The sequence below is a fragment of the Chenopodium album genome, chromosome 4 (assembly GCF_948465745.1).
Source record: "Chenopodium album chromosome 4, dcCheAlbu1.1, whole genome shotgun sequence".
Taxonomy (NCBI): domain Eukaryota; kingdom Viridiplantae; phylum Streptophyta; class Magnoliopsida; order Caryophyllales; family Amaranthaceae; genus Chenopodium; species Chenopodium album.
Genome location: NC_137837.1, coordinates 9,823,480 through 9,844,793, shown reverse-complemented (window position 1 = coordinate 9,844,793; position 21,314 = coordinate 9,823,480). Strand labels below are relative to the sequence as shown.

The 21,314-nt window shown below is 34.6% G+C and overlaps 1 protein-coding gene across 1 annotated transcript; it reads left to right on the top strand.

Annotated features, from left to right (window-relative positions):
• Positions 1-8,564: 8,564 nt before the first annotated feature.
• Positions 8,565-13,739, top strand: LOC145627614 (uncharacterized). Its single transcript, XM_081679979.1, has 4 exons — positions 8,565-8,906; positions 11,473-12,470; positions 12,754-13,019; positions 13,102-13,739. Exons 1-4 carry the CDS (start codon positions 8,565-8,567, stop codon positions 13,737-13,739), a joined length of 2,244 nt encoding a protein of 747 aa, XP_081536105.1.
• The last annotated feature ends 7,575 nt before the right edge of the window (positions 13,740-21,314 follow it).

Here is a 21,314-nt window from a genome sequence, read left to right as displayed (position 1 = left end):
TTTGGCAAGCGTGTTTAAGCGATGGAAGCTTTTTATTTATAAAGGGTTATTGAGGCTACTAAACTTGTTAGAATGTAAAGAGTCAATAAAGGGGTAGTACACGCCTACTCGGAAACTGGTAAGACCTTGTAATTTATTGTAGCTTTTTTTTTTTTTTTTAGATGAGAATTTATTGTGGCTTTTAGAGTGACCTAAGGAGATAGAAAATCAAGAATCAAATTTAATTTACCCACTACTTTTTTCATAAAATTTGTTATATACACATGAATGTACCCTACATCCAACTAACCCAAGGTTAATATTTACTCATCATTTGACGATGAAATAAAAAATAATCATTCAATTGAGAACAAAACTAGTCTTTTGACCCGTTCGATGCACGGGTTGTTACTTATGTTATTTTCCTTGAAAAGTGTCGGTGGTGTTGATGAATTTAGTTAGGTGTATATACATAGATATTGTAGGGTATGAAATGACACATTGGTTTAAGTCATACTCGTATTTAAGTTTAGGAGATGAAAAGACTATGTTATTTTTAATGTAATTAACAGTAATTAGTTTAACTTTAACTTATTATATTGAATATAAAACACTCAATTTTCTTACTTAAATTTGTAAGTTTTAGAATGCATAAAGATTAAAGATTCAAACATTATTTATATATTTTGTTTTTATATTAAAATGGGAATTTAAAAGGAAATGATTAAGTTAGGTGACATGTGACATATGAGTGATTATGCTGGCATGTGGCTTAGTATGGATTCGTGGTTTTTGTTTTTAAATACTAAGTATAGAAGTATAGATATAGATTTAAAAAGAAAGGATTAAGTTAGGTGACATGTGACATGTGAGTGATTATGGTGGCATGTGGCTTAGTATAGATTTGTGGTTTTTGTTTTTAAATACTAAGTATAGTTATAGATATTCATGGGTGTACAATATACCCGAATATATATAACAATTTCTACTTTTTTCGTATTTTATTATTTGTCCCATTTTTTTTACAGAGCCAACTCAACAAAAATAATGGAGTCTAATAATCAAGCACAATTTTAAGTAACCCTTAATTTCAAGTAACCCATAACTTCAAGTAGTAACTCTTAGGGGGCGTTTGGTATCAACTTAGTAAAGGTAACAGAATGGAAACAAATTAAGAAGAGAAAGGGTAATATATAGTGTTACCCTTACTAGTTGTTTGGTATTACTAAGGAAACATAAACGATTACAACCAATTCGTTTCTTCTTATTTGGCATAGATAACTTGAAAAAAAATTTCTATCCATTTATTTTTTTGTTGTCTTTGCTAACTTTTGCTACACATTATGCAATATAGAATACCACTAATTCAAACAAAAACCTGATGGTTGCTTAATTCAAACTTAAGCATAAAAACTACAGCCAGAAATCCCCAACAAAAGGGAAATAGCTTATATTAATCAACAACGATTTTTTTTAACAGAAATCTATAATTCAAAACCTTAATCAGAAAAAATAATGAATGTTATCGAATGAGTTCCCGTATACTTCATAATTCACCCCACCCAATTTTCCCTGAAATTGGCGAATAATAACTTAATTAAACTGAAAATAATAAAAATCAGAATAATACAGCCACATATCAATCAATATATACCATCAAATTGGGGGAAAACACAAAAATAGGCAACAATTACATGCAATAAAAGGATGTCTTAGTTGAGAATTCTGTAAATTCGTTGTAGAATTATGTAAATTTTAGGTGGAAAACTGAAAATTACAAGAATTCATCGTACTTGAGATTGTAGAATTCTGTAAATTTTAGGTAGAAAACTGAAAATTTTGGAGTGAAATCAGGAGAATTGCAGTTTTCTTAGGAGAATTTTCAGAAAAATTATCGATCGAAGTTGAGAATTTTCACTAGAAGGGTTGAACAAGAGGAGAGAGAAAAGTTGTTTCCCTTTATTTTACTTTGGAAATGTTATTTGTTTCTCCTTATTTTACCCTAGAAACAAAGTAATAGAAACGGTTAGGGCCATGAAACGGTTTTTGTTTCTTTAGCCATTAAACAAACACATTGTAAGGGAAACAGTAACCGATTCCGTTTCCAACTCTACCAAAAATCCATACCAAACACCCCCTTAATTTCAACTTTTTAAGTAATTCATATCATAAGTAACTTCTAAGTCCTAATTTCAAGTAATTCCTATTTTAAGTAACCCCTAATTTCAAATAACCCAAAATTTCAAGTAACCCCTAATTTCAAGTAACCCACTTTATTACTTACCCAAAACAAAAGACAAAAACAGGTAACCCATATTATAATTAACTTCTAATTTTAAGAAACTCCAACCCTACCAAAAACCCAGAAACCTAACAAAATGACAAAGAAATGTGATTCATCTTTTTCTTTTCCAATGGATTTCCTTCGAAGCTATTTCATTGTCGGCGAAGAAGACAACAAAGACGAACAACCCTAACCCCACCAAACTTACAAAAAACGACAAAGAAAAGCGACAATTTGGTCTCTAAACTCGAAAATAGGGTTAAGGTTTTATATTGATAAGGAGGATTTAGAGGAGAGAAGGTGTAACACCCCGACCCCAAACAAATTAGGGAGGACCCTATTATGATGAAATGCGCATCAAGGACCAACAATTGTCTTGGTAGATCAACACAAGTCCTTCCATCTTGTCCTTACTCATGCGTACCATGAGAAAACTTCCCAAGAGGTCACCCATCCCAAATTCCCAAGATTACTCCCAACCAAGCATACTTAACTGTATAGTATCTTAGCATATGATCTCCTTAAAAGGAAGATGCATCTGGTTGATATAAGTAGTATATTAAATCTTTTTAAAGCAATATAATCATAAGGGGTATTACAGAAGGAGTTGCAAAGAAAAGAAAGTGATGAGTGAGAATGATGATGATGATTGGGGAAGATGAAGAAGAAGAGTGAATATGTTTGTTGCCATTGTTGGAAGGTAGGAGAGAGAAAAGCAAGAGAAAGAAGTGTAATATAGTGAGGAGTGAGAAGTGGGAAAACAAAAATAAAATAATATAAAAAGTGGCAGGCTGCCAGGCTGGTGACCACATATGAAAATTTGCTATTTTTAAAAATAAATTTTTTAATAATATTTAACTCTACTATTTTTCTTTCCATTAATGATCTCATCATATCATATTTTAATATTTCCTTTTTTTTTTTTTTGAATTTATTCTATTCTTAAATCAACATCACTTCTATAATAAAACACTAAGGGTAATGTTATATGTAACCCTTAAAGCTGCATTTAAACATTTAATATACTTTCTTTTTATTGTCAATAATTCACGAGTAAATCGGTGTAATAAATGTTTATTAATTGTTAATTCTTTTCATTTTTAGCTTATTATGTGCAACCCTTAGGGTTTTTAAGCGACTCTTTAAATAACCCTCTATTCGGTTATAATTTGTTAAATACACTCGGGTGTACCGTACACCTGGATAATTTGCTCATTAAGGGTCTGTTCTCTTACGCTAAAATTCAGTTCAGCTCAGCTCAGTTCAGTTCAGTTCAGTTCAGTTCAGCTCAGCCCAGCCCAGTTCAGTTGAGTTCAGCTCCTAATTTCCTTCTCTTATATTCATTTCAGTTCAGCTCGGCTCATTTCAGTTCAGTTCAGCTCAGCTCAGTTCAGTTTAGTTCAGTTCAATTCAGCTGAGTTCAGTCAATGAGAACAGACCCTAATTGTTGCCCATTAATTGTTGCTCATTTAATAAATGAGCAATTTTTTTTTTTATCATTTATAAAATAAGTAAAATTTAATGAGTAAATAACCTAGGTGTACAAAACATACTCTCCTATTTGGTGAATAGCTTTACTCGCTTGGGATGGTTTTGGTCCAATGCCCATTACTTATGGAGTCATTAGTAATTGTTCTTTCCCTAACCCCATTGATTTAACATTTTAACTAGTAGTAATAAAAGAAAAAACTCGTAGTATTGTATTCCCTCTATCCTTTAATACAATGCCTCTTTTGAGCATTTATTCCTCACATAATAAAGAAAAAAAGGCATTGTATTAAGAGACGGAGGGAATACTATTTAATGGAAACATATTCTAATTTGCCCTATACTTCGTAAATGTAGGATAAAAAATCGTAATTTGCTAATGCACGGGATCTAACCTAGTATAAAAGACTTTTATACGGAGTACTTTTTTTTTTTTTTTGGTCGCTTATTAACTTCTCTTTCTATTTTACCCTAACATTTGTCATAAAAATTGTGCCAACTTTTGACTAATTTAATGTTTTACATATCTTGAATATCTCAACTTCTCTTTCCTATGTACTTTAATTATTTTTTAAATGGGAAATGTCTCTTTTCCATGCACTTTTAATCTTTTAGTACTCCTTAATTTATTGGTTGAAAATTTTACTTTTCCATATACTTTAATTAGAGGTGATCAACAATGGCTCGACCCAATCTGGCCCGGAAAAAGGGCGAGTTCGATCAAGCCAAAAAGCAACTTTTTAGTAAAAAGCCCGAACTCGGTCTGGACAGAGTTTGAAAAGCTCGTTTTGACTCGACAAGCCCGCAATTTTTAGGCTGGTTTGGGCATTACATTTGATATTAAGGCTTGACCCGAACTTATGATCACCTCTAACTTTTATTAATTCATATTCTCCGCCTTAATTTCCGTGATTTTCTTTCAAAAGTGTCAAATAAAAGGGAATGGAGGAAATACTTAATTCTCAAATTTCAACCTATACCAAATAAGAAAATCATTATTTTTATTCTTATCTCACCTTTTAATTCTCAACCTCTTTATTTTTATTTTTATGCCTTACAAAATGCTTCATACTTGAATTGGATTATAAAATTTGTACTCATTCCATTCCTCGAAAAATGCTCCATTATTTGTCAAATAAATAAATAAATAAATAAATTGCTCCTTTATATGTGTTTGGTCAAATTCTAATAACCTATTTTGAATAGTTGCTAATCTAATTTATAGTAATATATAAAGAGAAAGGGCATCTTGAGTGATAAATTTCACTATTCCCAAATTACGCTTCTTAATTTTCAAAAGTACAAATTAAATATTAATTTTTTTTAATAAAATACAAATAACTACCTTATCTCAACTATTTTTTTTAAAAAAAAAAAAAACTATCAACCTGAATTTAAATTAAAAAAAAAAAAAAAAAAAAAAAAAAAAAAAAAAAAAAAAAAAACCTACCATCCTATCCTAATAAAAACTACTCCATAACTTCATAACTTTATATATATATATATATATATATATATATATATATACGTTTCTGGTGCGGCCGCACCATGCGGTAGGGTACCAAATCAGCAAATGATAAAGTAACTCCCAGACAAAGTAACCCTAAGACAAAAGTAACCCCTGACTGACTTAGTAACCCTTGACCAAGTAACCCTTGGCTGACCTAGTAACCCCTAACTGACCTAGTAACCCCAAGTAACCCCCAACCTAGTAACCCCAAGTAACCCCCGACCTAGTAATCCCTAGTAACCCCTAACTGACCTAGTAACCCAAGTAACCCCCGACCTAGTAACCCCTAACTAACCTAGTAACCCCAAGTAACCCCTAACCGCCGACCTAGTAACCCCAAGTAACCCCTGACCGCCAACCTAGTAACCCCTGGCTGGATCTAGTAACCCCTTACCCACCACCAACAATAAACTACCACCAACAACCATCACCAACGAACCACTACCAACCTAAACCACCAACGAAACTAGATCTAGAACCCAAAACCACGAAACCACCACCACCCATCCACGAAACCACCACTACCCACCCACGAAACCACCACTGTACACGAAAACAATTTGTTTTTCGTTCTTCAATTAAACAAAAAATTAAGTAATAAAATTTAACAACTTACAAGTTATATAATCAAAATCTTCAGCAAATAAGCTTGAATTCAACATAAAAGTCGTAGAACATAAATTTCCAAAAGTAAACCATTAATGAAGTTTGAAGAAATTTGGGCTAAGAAGATGACACCATTAATGAAGTTTAAAGAAAAAAGAGGAGAGAGGAATAAAATTAGGGGGAAAAGGAAAATGTTGTAGAAGATGGAAGAAGAACAGAGGAGAGAGAAATAAAATTGGGGGAAAAAGAAAAATGTTGTAGAAGATGGAAGAAGAAAAGAGGAGAGAGAAGAATTTTTAAAAAAAAAAAAAAAAAAAATACATGGCTGGCCGCACCGTACGGCCAGCCGTATATGAAACTTTGTGTATATATGTTTCAATAGTTTCTAATTTACGCCATCAAATATTTACTGTTGTTTGTTAGAATAAAGAGGAGAATATAGCTTAATTAGTTTCTTATATATTTTTCAAAACCAAGTTTTTTATATTGCAAACACACACATTGCGTGTGTTTCTTACCTTGTAGAAATAAATCAATAAATAATATATAGTAATTATTTAAGATCTTGTTGGATCTACTCATTTATAAATCTAAGTTAGTTTAGAGCAAACACATCAATTAACCAATTGCCTTGGTGATTAAGAGAGAGAAAATAATAAAATAATAAAATAACGAAGAGAGAGAAAATTACGTGGAATAAAACCAATAACCAGGTTAATCATTTACAACTTTGGGTTATTGATCAAAATAATACTTACTTTTTGCTTTTGATATGTGTCCTAGGTGACGTGGCAAAATGGAGGGTGAGTGGTGGGGTTGAGTAAAATTAGGAGAGAGAATGTATAATCCAAATGTTGTGGTTAAATATTGGGATGCATTTGTTATCAAATGGGTATAAGAGTTGTTATAGGTGACGTGAAAGATAGAAAAATTAATAAAATAAATAATAACTATAATGGTTGTGGACAACCATTGTATTTGCTCTTATGTTAAATTAGGTTAAGGGTCTGTTCACATTTATTGAACTGAGTTAAACTGAACTAATTGGAGTTGAACTGAACTGAGATAAATGAATATTTTATGAGAGAAGGAAATTAGGAGCTAAACTGAACTGAAATCAAGCTGAAGTGAACAGGCCCTAGTAATTTTTAGTACTTAATACTTATCCTTAATTTAACTCTATTATTTAATTATAAAAAATTATACTCCGTACCTAATTGCAAAATAGGATGAAAGTTCTGTAATTATAAAAAAAAATTAAAAAATTTATCACACTAAAGAAAACAAAGAGAATAATATATGCAGGACTAATAAAAATAACTATGAATTACGTTTCGAAACTATTACAAACGTTTTCATTAATAGGTACAACTGCAATATTATTACATTATAAAGTTATAGATAGAAAACTATTATTGCATCTATTAACTATTACTAAAACAGATGTTGCTAACTTCATCATTGCACACGTGTCGCTCTCTCAATAAAAAATTCTCCCGCATAAACAATGATGATGTCATCTCTCTCCTCTTTTTTTTTTTGCTATCATATTTTACATTTTTTAAATATAAATATTAAAAGTTTCTACATTACAACTATAACATCTAAGCCAACCTTTAATAAGAAAGATAGTTACTTAACCATGTAAGCCAATTATAATTTATGTTAAAAACATGAAAATAATTGTATATAATTCATAATCACAAGGTCTAATTAAAGTAGCAACCGGTGCAACACCCGAGCTACACATTAGTATACTTATTAAATAGAGTGGTTATAGGTGATAGAAAAATTCCAATTAATAAGGGTTGTTGACTTGTGGGCAACCATTGTATATTTGTGTTTGCTCTAATGTTAAACTAGATTAGGTCCCGTGTCATGCACGGTAACTTTTAGTAATTGTTTCATATTAACAATACGTTTAATTATACTCCATACAATATAAATTTGTCTAGAATATTATGATCTATTAAAGAGCCAATATATATATATATATTTGCTCAAGAAAAAAATATTAAATAAGCAAAAAAAACTGCCTTGGGTACACCCGTACACCTACCCCCACGTGAACCCGGGTATATATAAAAGGTGATCGATGATTGGGGCATTTAAAACTACACATTTGTTAATGTGCATATTTTTTTTTTTTATATATACTTGATTTCACTAACAAATTGTATTGGTATCATTTTCTTAAAAAACGTTGGACATTACACCATGTATGTGAGTATGTCTCAAATTATGGGAAGAATGTGACTTTTGTTTTTTTTTTGTTGCTTAAATTTATAATAGTTATATTTTTAATTTTTTGTGGAAGGATACCTCAAATCTTTTATTTAAAATAATTTTTAGGGAAATTATCAATGGTACATCCAAGGTTCGAGCGTTTATCAATGGTACACCTACTCAACTATTGTTTATCAGCGGTACACCCAAGGTTTCACACACTCATCTAAAGTAAACCTAACGTTAAACAAACGTTAATTTTGATTTTTTTGTTTTTTTGTTTTTTTTTTAACTTAAAAAACTCCCTCCTTTTTTTTTCCCCTCTTGCTTTCCCTCCTTTTTTATAAACTAACCCACCCACCCACTCCCTCCAAGTGTATATATAGTTTCCCCCCCTCTTTTGCAGTTTACTCTTCTCCTTCTTCTCGAATTTCCCTCTTCACTTTCTTTTTTTCTTTTTTTGGCTTGTGAATGACTTCTTCTGCCATGGGGTCTTCTAGCAATAGGAATGGTAGAGTTTGTGAATCAAATCAGTTAATTGCAACTGTGACCCCCTCAAGATCTGTTGATATTAGATTCTCAAGCTCTGTTTCAAACCCAGGAAGACCCTACTACAAGTGCAGGTTGTGTGAATTCTTCATGTGGGTTAAAGAGGAAAAGATTGTTACTGACACAGCAGGTAGGGTTACTAATACACCTGAAGCTACTGGTGTTCAACTTTTGAGGAGAGATTTCAATGAGTTCATGCACAAAACAAATGAATTTGTTGACTTTGTTCATTTGGTGGTTAAAATTGTTATTGTTATGTATATGGTGTTATTAGTAGTAGCTTTGAAATAATGTAATGCTATTGTAAACTTTAATTTTGATATCGATAAAGCTAAGTATGTTATTTTTATTGACTTCTAATTTTAAAATTTCTGAAATTCTTATTTAAACAATAACAAATGATGTGCAAATCCAAATGCATAATTCAATACACAAAGGAAACTATATATGTATACAGTTGGAGTGGGTTGGTGGGTGGGTAAGTTAGTTTTTTTTTTTTAAAGGAGGGAAAGCAAAGAGGGAAAAAAAGGAGGAAGTTTTTTAAGTTAAAAAAAATGAAAAAAAAAACCAAAATTAACGTTTGTTTAACGTTAGGTTTATTGTAGATGAGTGTGTGAAACCTTGGGTGTATCGCTGATAAACAATAGTTAGTAGGTGTACCATTGATAAATGCTTGAACCTTGGGTGTACTATTGATAATTTCCCTAATTTTTAATATTTGATATTCGAACTACTGAGCTTCTAATATGTAATTAAATAAATTAATAAAAAAAAAATAGAATTCTTGTAATATATGACACAAATTCTATATACATAAAAAAATTATTGTATCTACTGATGTTTATATAGTTGTGACAATATATTATAGAAATATACATCAAATCTTTTATAATATTTTATATACGTATAAATTTTCTACTCGGTATCTTTTTTTTTATGTACTCCCTCCGCTTCAATTTATTAGTCCCATATACTATTTTGGGCGTTTCAAAAAGATCTACCCATATTGAATATATTCTACTTTTAACTTAGTTTTTATTTCCTATTTTATACATAATAAATTCTGATTGCTTAGTTTAATTGATTGTGAGTTAATGAAATGACTCTAAGTAAAGAAATTACTCCCTTGATTTATGCAATTATGGCTAATGCTTTCCTAAAAAAATAAAAAATAAAATAAATAAAGCAAAACTATTTGTGAATTGTTTTTTACTTTAATGCTAGATTCCAAATATTCTCCTTTTCTTATTTTATGTGATTGATTCCATATGGGACTATCATATTGAAACGAAGGGAGTAATGTATAAATTTTTTTCCATAATAAAGTTTCTTAAAAAAAATAAATTAAGAACACGCCAGAAAATAACATGTGTCATTGTTGGTGTGTCTTTTAGTATATTACTAGATGAAGCCCGTGCGATGCACGGTTTGTTAGTATTTTTTTATAAAAATATTTTTCATATTTATGTGATTTTTTGTTATATATTAGTTTTAAAATATTAGATAAAATTTCTAATCTCAAAGGATAATATTTTGTATTTAATTAATTTAAAATTTAGTATCTCATTCGTCAATTTTGCTTATTTTAAATTTTTAATTGTAAAAGAAATTAATAATTTCTTAAATCCTACGTGGCTTTCTAAAAACTCGGGGAAAAACTCCCCTTTATATATTAGATGAATCCCGTGCGATGCACGGTTTGTTTGATTTTTTTAAAATAATATTTTTTTTAATATATTTATGAGCCTAAAGTTTGTTATTATTATAAAATTCCTAGTAGTAAAAGATAATATATAATATTTAATTAATTTAAACTTAAAAATCCCATTCGCCAATTTTGCTTACATGGCATTTAAACTATTTAATTCTAAAAGAAATTAATAATCTCTTATTTAATTGGCTACTATTAAGATTTATAATCCTACATGGCGCGCTGAGAAAATTATATCCTACGTGGCTCTCTAAAAACTCAGGAAAAACTCTCCTTTATATATATATATTAGATTATTGATGATTGATTTTAAAAAATTGTACGTAATACGGACTATCAAACTTTATACGGACTACAGAGTACTCCGTATGTTTTTTGCATGGGGGTTTTTAAATATCGCCCTCGATTTTCTAACTAACGCCCGCAAAATGAAATTAAATTACGTATTTAACCTTATTATAACGATTATAAAAATAATTAATTTTACCTTAATTTCATACTTTTACTGGACACAAAATTTTTTACCGCTCTCTCTAGTGGTGAACGGCCACCGACCTTCATCGGACAACCACCCCAACCACCGTGAAATCAAACAAATTTTATAAATTTTGCAAAATCAATTTGGTTAGATCTTATGGACAACAACGAAATACCAGAAACACAACCTTTGATGCTTGCCGAAGGCTCGTCGAACCGATCAAAATCGGTACGTTGCGTTAATTTTTTTTAAAAAATCGAAACCCAGAAAACGCCTAGGATTTTCGAATGACCTAGGCTGAAACGCCTAGTTTTTTCGAATATCCTAGGATGTTTCGAAAAAACTAGGCGTTTTAGCCTAGGTCATTCGAAAATCCTAGGCGTTTCCTGGGTTTCGATTTTTCTTTTTTTTTTTTTTAATTTTTTATTTCACGTATTGGTTGATTGTCATTGGATTTTATACTTTTGAAATTATTATTGTTATTAAAATTAGTTATTATTATTATTATTGTTATTGTTATTATTATTGTTATTGTCATTATTATGGTTGAAAGTTTTTTTTTTATAATTAGTTGTATTGTTATTGTTGTTATTACTATTAGTCGTCTTCTTTGGTTCTAACTTTTATTAATATTTATATAGGATTCTGAGTCCGAGGATGGTGACAGTGTGGACTATAGTGGACATTTTTTGACAAACGAAGTGTTTCCGAGTTTTGAGGATGTTGTTCTATGGGCACAAAATGTTTGTCGACCGCTCGGATTTATGTTAGTGAAGGCTTCTTACAAGACCGATCGGAGTGGTCGACCGTATCGATATGTGAGTTGTGATCGTGGAAAAAAGGGCATGATAAGAGACATGATGAACGCGATACGCAAAGACACCAAAAGCAAGGCAAACAATTGTCCCTTCAAACTCAAGGTTGAGTATGTCAGAGTAGTAAATGGTTGGAAGCTTAGTTGCTTGAACGGAACTCACAATCATTCTTTGGTTGTTTATCCCGAGGGACATCGACAAATTAGTGGTCTTAGTATTGCTGCTAAGCAGGTAGTGTGTGACATGACTCAGGCACAGGTGCCACCTCGACATATCATGAGAAATCTTGTAGAAAAGTTTCCCGGAGACCATCCTAACATCAGGCATGTCTACAACTGCAGAAGTAAAATAAGAATGGAGCAATTTGAAGGAAGAGAAGTAGCTCACCAGGTGCTTCATTTGGCCAGACAGAGCAAATACCTCACTTGGGTTTTTACTGATTCCAACAATGTGTTGCAACATGCTTTCATGGCACACCCGGTCATGACAAATTTGCTTCGCACATACCCGTACGTGATAGGTATAGATTCCACTTACAAGACGAATCGATACGGCATGCCATTCTTTGAGATTGTTGGGGTTACATCGACTAATCAAAACTTTCTTGTTGCATACGCATTCATGAGGTCAGAGTCTCAGGAAAGTTATCGGTGGGTGCTTGAGTGCTTGAGGTTGTTGATCGGTTATCATAGAGAGCCATCGGTACTACTGACAGATAGGGAGCTTGGCCTTTGTGCAGCGTTGAAGAGCGTGTTTCCAAACACAAGACACATGTTGTGTGTGTGGCATATTAACAAAGATGTTGAGGCGAAGGTTACTTCCATGTTTGAAAAAAAAAGGAGATTGGTGTCAAGTTCAAAAATGGGAGGTGGAGGCTTGTGATTAATGCTACATCTGAAGAGGCATATAACAGAGAACTTGCAGTGCTGAAAACCAAGTGGAGTCGATGGCCGAAAGTGATTGAATATGTTATGGACACTTGGCTCGTACACAAGGAGAAGTTTGTATTGTTTTGGACAAACCAGGTACTACACTTTGGCAATGTTAACAACTGCAGGGTTGAGAGCCAGCATTCAGCATTGAAGTGTTGGATTGAGAGTTCAACAGGCTCTTTGATGAGGATCGAGCTCATTTCCGCACCCTTGTTGATCAGGTTATTGCCAGTGATCCTGTGATGCTTAGGCACGTGTCACGAGTTATTGAGGGTGAGATGGATCCTAACTACGATGACCTTCAGGAGCCTAGAGTCAACCCCCGTGTAAGGGGACGACCACCCGAGAATCGTAATAGGCGGGATCCTTCATTTTTTGAGCATGTTGAACGTAGTGGGCGAGAGAATCGATCTAGAAGTAGACCACCCCCATCTAATACAGGTGATCATCGATTTAAATAATATGTTTATTCATCCTAAATTTTAATTTAACTATATGTCATATTATGTTTTTAATTTTGTAGGTACTGGGTTCGACATGCGCCAATGCAGATACAGCTACGCTATTCCCAACATCATTTGGCCTTACGTCGTAGGTGTTAAGGATGTAATTGGTGATGGGAACTGCGGATTTCGTTGCGTAGCAGATTTATTGTACGGAACTCAAGAGGAGTGGCGATTGGTTCGGCATCAAATGGCAAATGAGGTTGGCTCTCACCCTTGGCTGTACAGCATGATTTACTACGACATATGGGGCCAAGGGGTTGGTTCAGGACTGCAAAGGGAGATAGACCGGATTAGATGGGATGGTGATGCGTGTGGAGAGGAGCATTGGATGGTAGCACAACAGGATTTTTTTGCTATTGCCACATTATGGAATGTGGTGGTGATTTGTTATGGAGTAGGAAATAGACCGTCGAGCTACTATCCATCTACTACTGTTTTTCCGTTGAACAATCGTGGACCTTTAGATAGGCCTTCCGGGGAGTTTGTGATTGGAACTGTTGGTGGATCGCATTTCATTCGGTTGCATATGGAACATGACCACCCACTACCTCCAATTTCACCAATGTGGTTTAACGCTCGACATGCAAGTGTAAACGGGTGGGAGAGAAGGTACGATAGAAGGCTTCAATTGTGGCAGACATTAATCAACTCTTGAGTACCGTTGAGTATTGTTGTGGATTTTGATTCAACTTTATTTTAACTTTATTAATAAACATGGTTATTTTTTTAATTTATTTTAAGCATTTCTTTTGTGAAGCAAGTACACAATCTATTAGAAAATAAAAAAAAAAATAAAAAAAAAACTCAAACATAAATGTCAACTTGATTATTTCCAACAAATGTGTAAAACTTAAATGGCCACTAACAACATCCAAAACATAGTCAACATCCAAAACATAGTCTAATAAAAAAAATAAAGTCCAAGCTACAAATAAATATTACAACTAATCAGCAAGTCCATTTATTGCATTCCAATCAGAAATCACTTGCTCCAACATTGCTCTGGTGTCTCTCGATAGTGTAGGGTACTCACTAAGTGATCGCTGTGCTGTAACCATGAATCGTCCTACCCACTGCATAAACAATTATAATTATATTAATAATAATAGGAAAAATAAATTAAATAAAAAAAAAACAAGTAATAAAAAACTTACGTAATCAACGTTGGTCCTCTCAGGAAGACCGTGATCATCCTCAACATTAGGAGTGACGATAGGATGACTAACTCTCCTAAACCATGATAGGTAGTCAGGTGCACAAGTATGTCCGCCAGGCGGAACTCTAGTATATCCACCAAGCAGAAGACTGAACGCAGCACCGGGAACAAAACCATTCCACATGCGAGTAGTCATCTAAGCTGAAAAACTGACCCTATAAGACTTAACACTAACTGGTCTATGAGCATCATCAGGCCTAATCATGTCACCGGGAACCTCCTGTATAAACCCCAACTGTCGAACAACTCGACCGGGCATATATGGCTCTATGTTGCCTCGATATCGAATACATCCAGTAAACACAGTCCTAGGCACCTGTAATGCAGGAAAAGCTCCGTATGGAAACCAGCATACCTACAAATTAATACAAGAGTAAATCAACTGTAAATTAAATCATTGTAAAACAAATAGTATTACGTATCTATTTATACGTCATGGTCACCCAGCTGGTCAAGTCGAGTACGAAAGGACACGAGACGCTGTTGATGCTTCCGCGCCATACCAACATCCCATAACCCTGCACGTGCATATGGAACGTCTCGTGTCAACACACCCTGGTGAGGCCGAAAACATGGAAAGTACTCATATATCCAAGACTGGAGAAGAGTTAGACAACCCGCGATAGAATCACATCCATTTCGGGTGGCATGCCCGAGCTGACGATACAAGTACGCTAGTGTGGCTGAACCCCAGGAGTATCTCGTCAATCTCTCCAGGTTATGCTCCACAAACAACTCAGTGAGAAAAGAAGGGTGGGTACGACAACCGCTCTTGTCAGTAAAGAGCGTGTTACCCAAAAAGACCCACATGTAACCAATGACCTGAACCTCCTCTGTAGTCTCTACAGTACGACACCTATCAAAAATCTGGTCAGTATGGACGCCACCATTCCTATATATGGCAGTCTGAGTCTTGACCTGTAGCTCCTCTGTACTCAACTGTAACAACTCAGCTGCAAATGTCTTATACCGGTCACTAGATAGATCCTCGGCAACCATATCACCTTCAACCCGAATACCAAGTATGTGGTAAACGTCGTGCAACATGATGGTCATCTCACCAAAAGGTAGGTGGAAGGTGTTTGTATCTGGCTGCCATCTCTCCACAAAAGCAGAAATCAGCGGAAAATCAAGGTGGTCGTGCATAATGCTCGGCAGGTGCGACAACCCAGCCTGTCGTATCCGCGTAGCAGTGTCTGCCGTAAATCCCTCCATCCATTCACTCAACAATCTACACACACTAGCTCTAGTATGACATCGCAAAAACCGTCGATCATGCCCGTCCCAAATATATCGAGCAACATGGGCCCCAAAACTAGGAATAACGGTCCCAACATCGGGTCCACCGTCCATCGGCCCCTGAACAAGCCAAGGCGTTACAGATCGAGGTGGTCGTGAACTCGTAAATCTCCCATCAGGACCTCTCGTCACGACAGTCGGCTGCACCTCAGCATCAGCATCAGCATCATCGTCCTCAGGTCCATCATCATTGTATCTCGAACCTGAACCCGAAACCGAGCTAGTAGTCCTCAACAAAGGATTAGGACTGGCTCCCTCCCGCTCATCCAAATAAGTCCCAGAACTACCCACTTCTCTGTCGCGCTCCGGTAAAGAACTACCTTCCCGTATACTAATCCCCGACCCCTATCTCTCCTAACCGACGCGTTAATGCCGCGTGATCTAGCATGCCGTGGACCAGAACCCTCGACTACATTCTAAATTTAGAATAAAATGGCATTAATACTAACAAAATCAACCAACTAATATTTTTAATAATTAACAACTAAATATTCAAACTTTCAACCAAATAATAAACTAGTACACATATCATCCAATTAATTATAACAAAATCCAACAAATTTCTAATAATTAACAACTAAATATTCAAAATTTTAACCAAATAATAAACTAGTACACATATCATCCAATTATTTATAACAAAATCCAACAAATTTCTAATAATTAACAACTAAATATTCAAACTTTTAACCAAATAATAAACTAGTACACATATCATCCAATTATTTATAACAAAATCCAACAAACAATATTTCTACATTATTCCTTAGTTAATCTTGCATTAGCCGATATAAAGTAATGATATAATACTAGTATCACCATCAACTATAAGAAATAAGAAATAATGACCGAAACCAAACTATCATTACACATTCACGTTAATTCGAGAAATCTAAGGAACTTGCACATAGACTAATCAAATTGCCGATTTTAAAATTTCTATCGGTAAAAAAAAGCTATCTTTCTAGTCAATTTTGGAGTAGGGTAAAGTCAAGACAATCTTGAAGTAACGGAGCAAGCAACATTTAAAATCTAATCAAAACCCATTTTCCTACTCACATCTTTATAGTAGATAAAAAAAAAAAAAGGATCAACAAGTATAGGGATATAAAAATCAGCCAATAACCATTGCTTATAGTATGAAAATCTGAAAAATGAAAAAGAATCAAGAATGCTCAACAAGTATTTTCATATAGATGAATTCGAAATCATATTTAATCCTCATCAACTATATATCAACACAAACCACCCAAAATATCAACAAAACTTCAAACTAAAAATCACGAAAATTCTCAAAAAAAACTTCCAAGAAATTCTATACGGGCATCGAGATAGATAGTAATGGTTGGAACATCTACGAGGCTAATATCTAAAACAATAATAACTCTTAATCAATCCAACAACACTTAAAGAAAATCCATTATATACAGAGTACAAATATTGCCAACAACGTCATTTCTCAAACACAATACAACTAACTACTACATATTTATAATCCGATTGTAAAGTCATATTAAAATGTATAGGGTGTGAATATATGAGCACAAAGCATAGATATCTCACTACTTTGTTACACAAGATGCTAAAACCATTTATGATTGAATTAAAATTAAAGCATTACAAAAATTAAATCTACACTAACAAATCCCAAAATCAACAACTAAAAACCAAGCAATTGAAGTCCTTCACTTTAGTTGATTAAAACCCAAAAATCTTGAACTTTAGTTGATTATTTAATTTCCAATTTCCAAACAGTTCTTAATAATAATAACAACAACGAATTTACAAATTGAAAGCCAAGCAATTAAAACCCAATACCAAAAAAAAAAAAAAAAAAACGAATTTAAAAAAAAAAATAAAAACCCAGGCAAACGCCCAGTTTTTTCGAACAACCATGGCTGAAACGCCTGGTTCGTGCGTACAACCGTGTGGTTGTACGAAAAAACTGGGCGTTTCACCTCAACCGCCCAGATTTTCGTACAACCACACGACTGTACGCACAAACTAGGCGTTTCAGCCATGGTTGTGCGAAAAAATCAGGCGTTTGCCTGGATTTCAGAAAATAAAAAAAAATAAAAAAACACAAACCTCTTCTCCGCCGGCGATTGACTTGCCTTTGTCCTTCCGCGGCATTATCACGGTGTAGATCGGCGCTCAACCACTGCTCCGGCGCTTTTATCTGCGGTGATAGTGGTGGCGGCGGTGGATGTTTTGGTGGTGGAGGTGGATGTGGTGGTGGTGGTTTGTTTAGAGAGAGAATGAGAGTGAGTAAGGAATGAGGGTTTTGTTGGGGGAGGGGGGTAATTTTGTTTGAGGGTTATTTTTTTTTTATATAAAAAGGGTAAGATTGTAATTTTAATTTATTTTGCGGACGTTAGTTAGATATTCGAGGGCGACGTTTAGCTTTTCACTTTTGCATTGAATAAAAATTTTAAATTGTTTTTTTCAAAAAAAAAAAAAAAAAAAAAATTGTAAAGCGTCAAATGGATTCACAAATACGGAGTAAATACGGGGTAGAAACAAAAAGTAACCGCCTTAATCAACCAATAAGATATTGAACCTTGTTCATCACGCTTTACTCTTTTACCATTATTACCATATTTTACCACGGTCAATAGTCCACCAACAGTCCTACACACACTATATCATTTCCTCCATTTTCTCCTACAATGTTCTTCCTTCAAAATTATCACTTCACTGTTCATGACTTCATGCTACTCAAATTAACCTAAGCTAGAAATATTGTGACAAATCGTCGTAAAATTTCACATTTTTAGAGTTCCAGTTTTTTGATTTCAGTCCAAAATTGCGATTAATAATGTCTAATTCGGATAATACTACAAATGATTTAAGAGTTGCAACAATGTTACTCCAGAAACTCGGCGAAACGTTTCAGGATTTACAGTCTCGCTCATTCTCAATCATTACACTCGCAGAGCAGTGGAAAAGTTTGCAGTACTCAATCGGAAAGCTTCACAGCTCGGTGGAGGAGAAAGTCAAGGCGGTTGAGTCAAAGGACGGAGAAATTAACATGAACAGAATTAGGCTTCAGAATTTCAAGAAGGATGTTGAGAATCGGCAGAAGAATCTGGAAATTCGAGAGAATTCGCTGAAACAGAGGATTGAAGATGTGGAATTGAGAGAGAAGCAGATTAAGGAGTGGTGTGAGATTTTCGAGTTGCAGAAGAGAGAGATTGCGGAACTAAGTAAGGCGGTGAAGGTGTGTGAGAAGCGAAATTCCGAGGGTTTAGAGCGTGTTAAGGCGGTGGATGCTGAGGAGGTTAGGGTTTCGGCGCGGCGGAAGGCGGTGGAGGAGAGAGAAAATGTGGTGGATGTGCGGCGGAAGGCGGTGGAGGAGAGAGAAAATGAGGTTTCGGAGCGGCGGAAGGCGGTGGAGGATAGGGAAAATGTGGTGGAGGAGCGGCGGAAGGCGGTGGAGGAGAGAGAAAATGTGGTGGAGGAGCGGTGGAAGGCGGTGGAGGAGAGAGAAAATGAGGTTGATGCGAAGGAGAAGGAAGCGAAGGCGGCGGCGGAGAAGGTTGGATTGAGGGAAGGTATGATGAAGGAGAGAGGGGATGAATTGGAGGCTAAGGAGGTAAAATTGAAGGAATTTGAGGAAGAAGTGAATAGGAGGTTTGTAGTGTTGGAAGAGAAGGAGGAAGAATTGGGGTTGACTGAGAAGGAAATTGATGAATTGTACAGTGCTGTTAGATTGAAGGAGGAGGAGAATGATGAAAGAAGCAAAATGTTGGAGAAAAAAGAGAAGGAGATTGATGAGCGTTATCAAGTGTTAGAGGGTAAAGAATTGGAGTTGGAATTGATAGAGAAGGAAAAGGATGAATTATTTAATGATGTTAGGTTGAAGGAGAAGGAGATTAATGAAATGAGGGAAAAGTATTTGAAAGAGGTTGAATTGTGGGAGAATGCTTTGAATGAGAGGATTAAGGGGGTTGAGATGAGGGAGGAGGAAGTGAATGTGAAGATTGATGCATTTGAAGTGAAAGTGGCGCAAATTGATGGGATTTGTAAGGGAATGGAGGTGAAACGTTGCCGAATGGCGAAAATGAAAGAGGCGATGATGGAGGAGGTGAAGCTGAAGGAGGGAGGAATTGAAGAGCGTCAAAAAGTGGTGGAGAGGGAAAAGCAAATGGATGATCGATGTCGAGAGTTGGATTGCAGTGAGAAAATGTTGAATGAAGGGGGCGAAGGTATTGATTTTTTAAGAAATTTGGCATTGTTACATTATATAAAGTTGTGCTAATTTGTTTTTATAATTGATGCAGTTAATGGAGAAAGATTTGTTTACTATATAGGTTGAATATATTTGCATATATTTATATTCATGTTGAATGATTTAAATATGGATGTTTGTTGATGACATTCATAATGGTGGTGTTTTTGTGATAATATTGATAAAGTAGGTGAATGAGATTAATTTTATTCATATCTTTCTTTGGTTTAGTGGATTGTAGAGCTACAAATGGTAGAGATGTTCATGGGATTTGATCCCGAAACTTAAACATGTTTAGCCAGTTGCCAGTTGGTATATATATTCATTGCTTATCTCCATTTTATCCCTGTGATGTTTCATGTTAGCCGACCCCAAATCATTATGCCTTATATATATAGATTACTTTTACTGCCTTAGTTTGGATTTATGTACGACTTACCAATGGTAATGGTTGCGACAAAAGGCTCAGACCATAACAGATGCACAAATGTATGCTAAATTTACATAGGAGAGGTTCTTTTCTTTGTTTGATTAATTTTCCTGGAGAAAAGGTTGGGAGGAGTACAGAAGAGAAGGGGGGGGGGGGGGGGGGGGGGGGGGGGGGGGCTTGCATAGGTATTGTGTCCTGAATTCAGGAAAATATATCAGATTTTGAGGTATTGGTGACTTATGGAGTTCAAATTGTGTGGTTTGAGTAAAAACCTTGTTCTTGATCTAAACTGCTCTATTGTTAAAACATTGAGCATTTTGTGTGTGTGTGTGTGTGTGTCATTTGTAGATAATCTTGCTGAATTAGTATGGCTTTGCTGGATTGCAAAATACAAGAGATTTGTTGTTTTGTTCTGGTTTTAATGGGTTTTGCTCATATTTTTGTTTTTTACTTTCTAAAACCTAATTGTATTTTTAAAAATTGACGTTATCGTTACATTTAGTTTCTTAAGTCTGGTTGTTGTCATAGTCTCTTTTGAATTTATATTGATTTGCTCTTTCTGTCTCAAGTGTCTGATAACACACATCAACACTTGGATATGGTTTGTATATCTTTCTTCCTAGTCACATTTAGTATAACATTCTGCACTTATTGTTACTTTATCATCACTTCCATTGGCCTTCCCACTAGCACATTAATATCTTTCTTTTTTGATGAATTTTGTATAGTTTTAAATGCTTACTGCTGTTCTTTCAACACTTGCATAGAGCTTACAAGTTCTGCACTTGCGAAGACCAGAGAACCTGAGCCAGTGGCGTGCTGTGAGGTTCAATCGTTGTGCAGGAATATGGACACAAATGGCATGAGATCTTACCTGATTAAGCTGCCCTGCAAGGAAATATATAATATGCGTGATGAGATTTCTGATTCTCTTCAGCTGTCACCAGATCCAGCAAAGCTTGTTTTTAATGTGATTCAAAGTTTTTACGAGTTGGTTGAGTCAGAAAGTACGCTTAGACAGGCTTATACTGCTTGTTGCACAACTTTGTCAGGA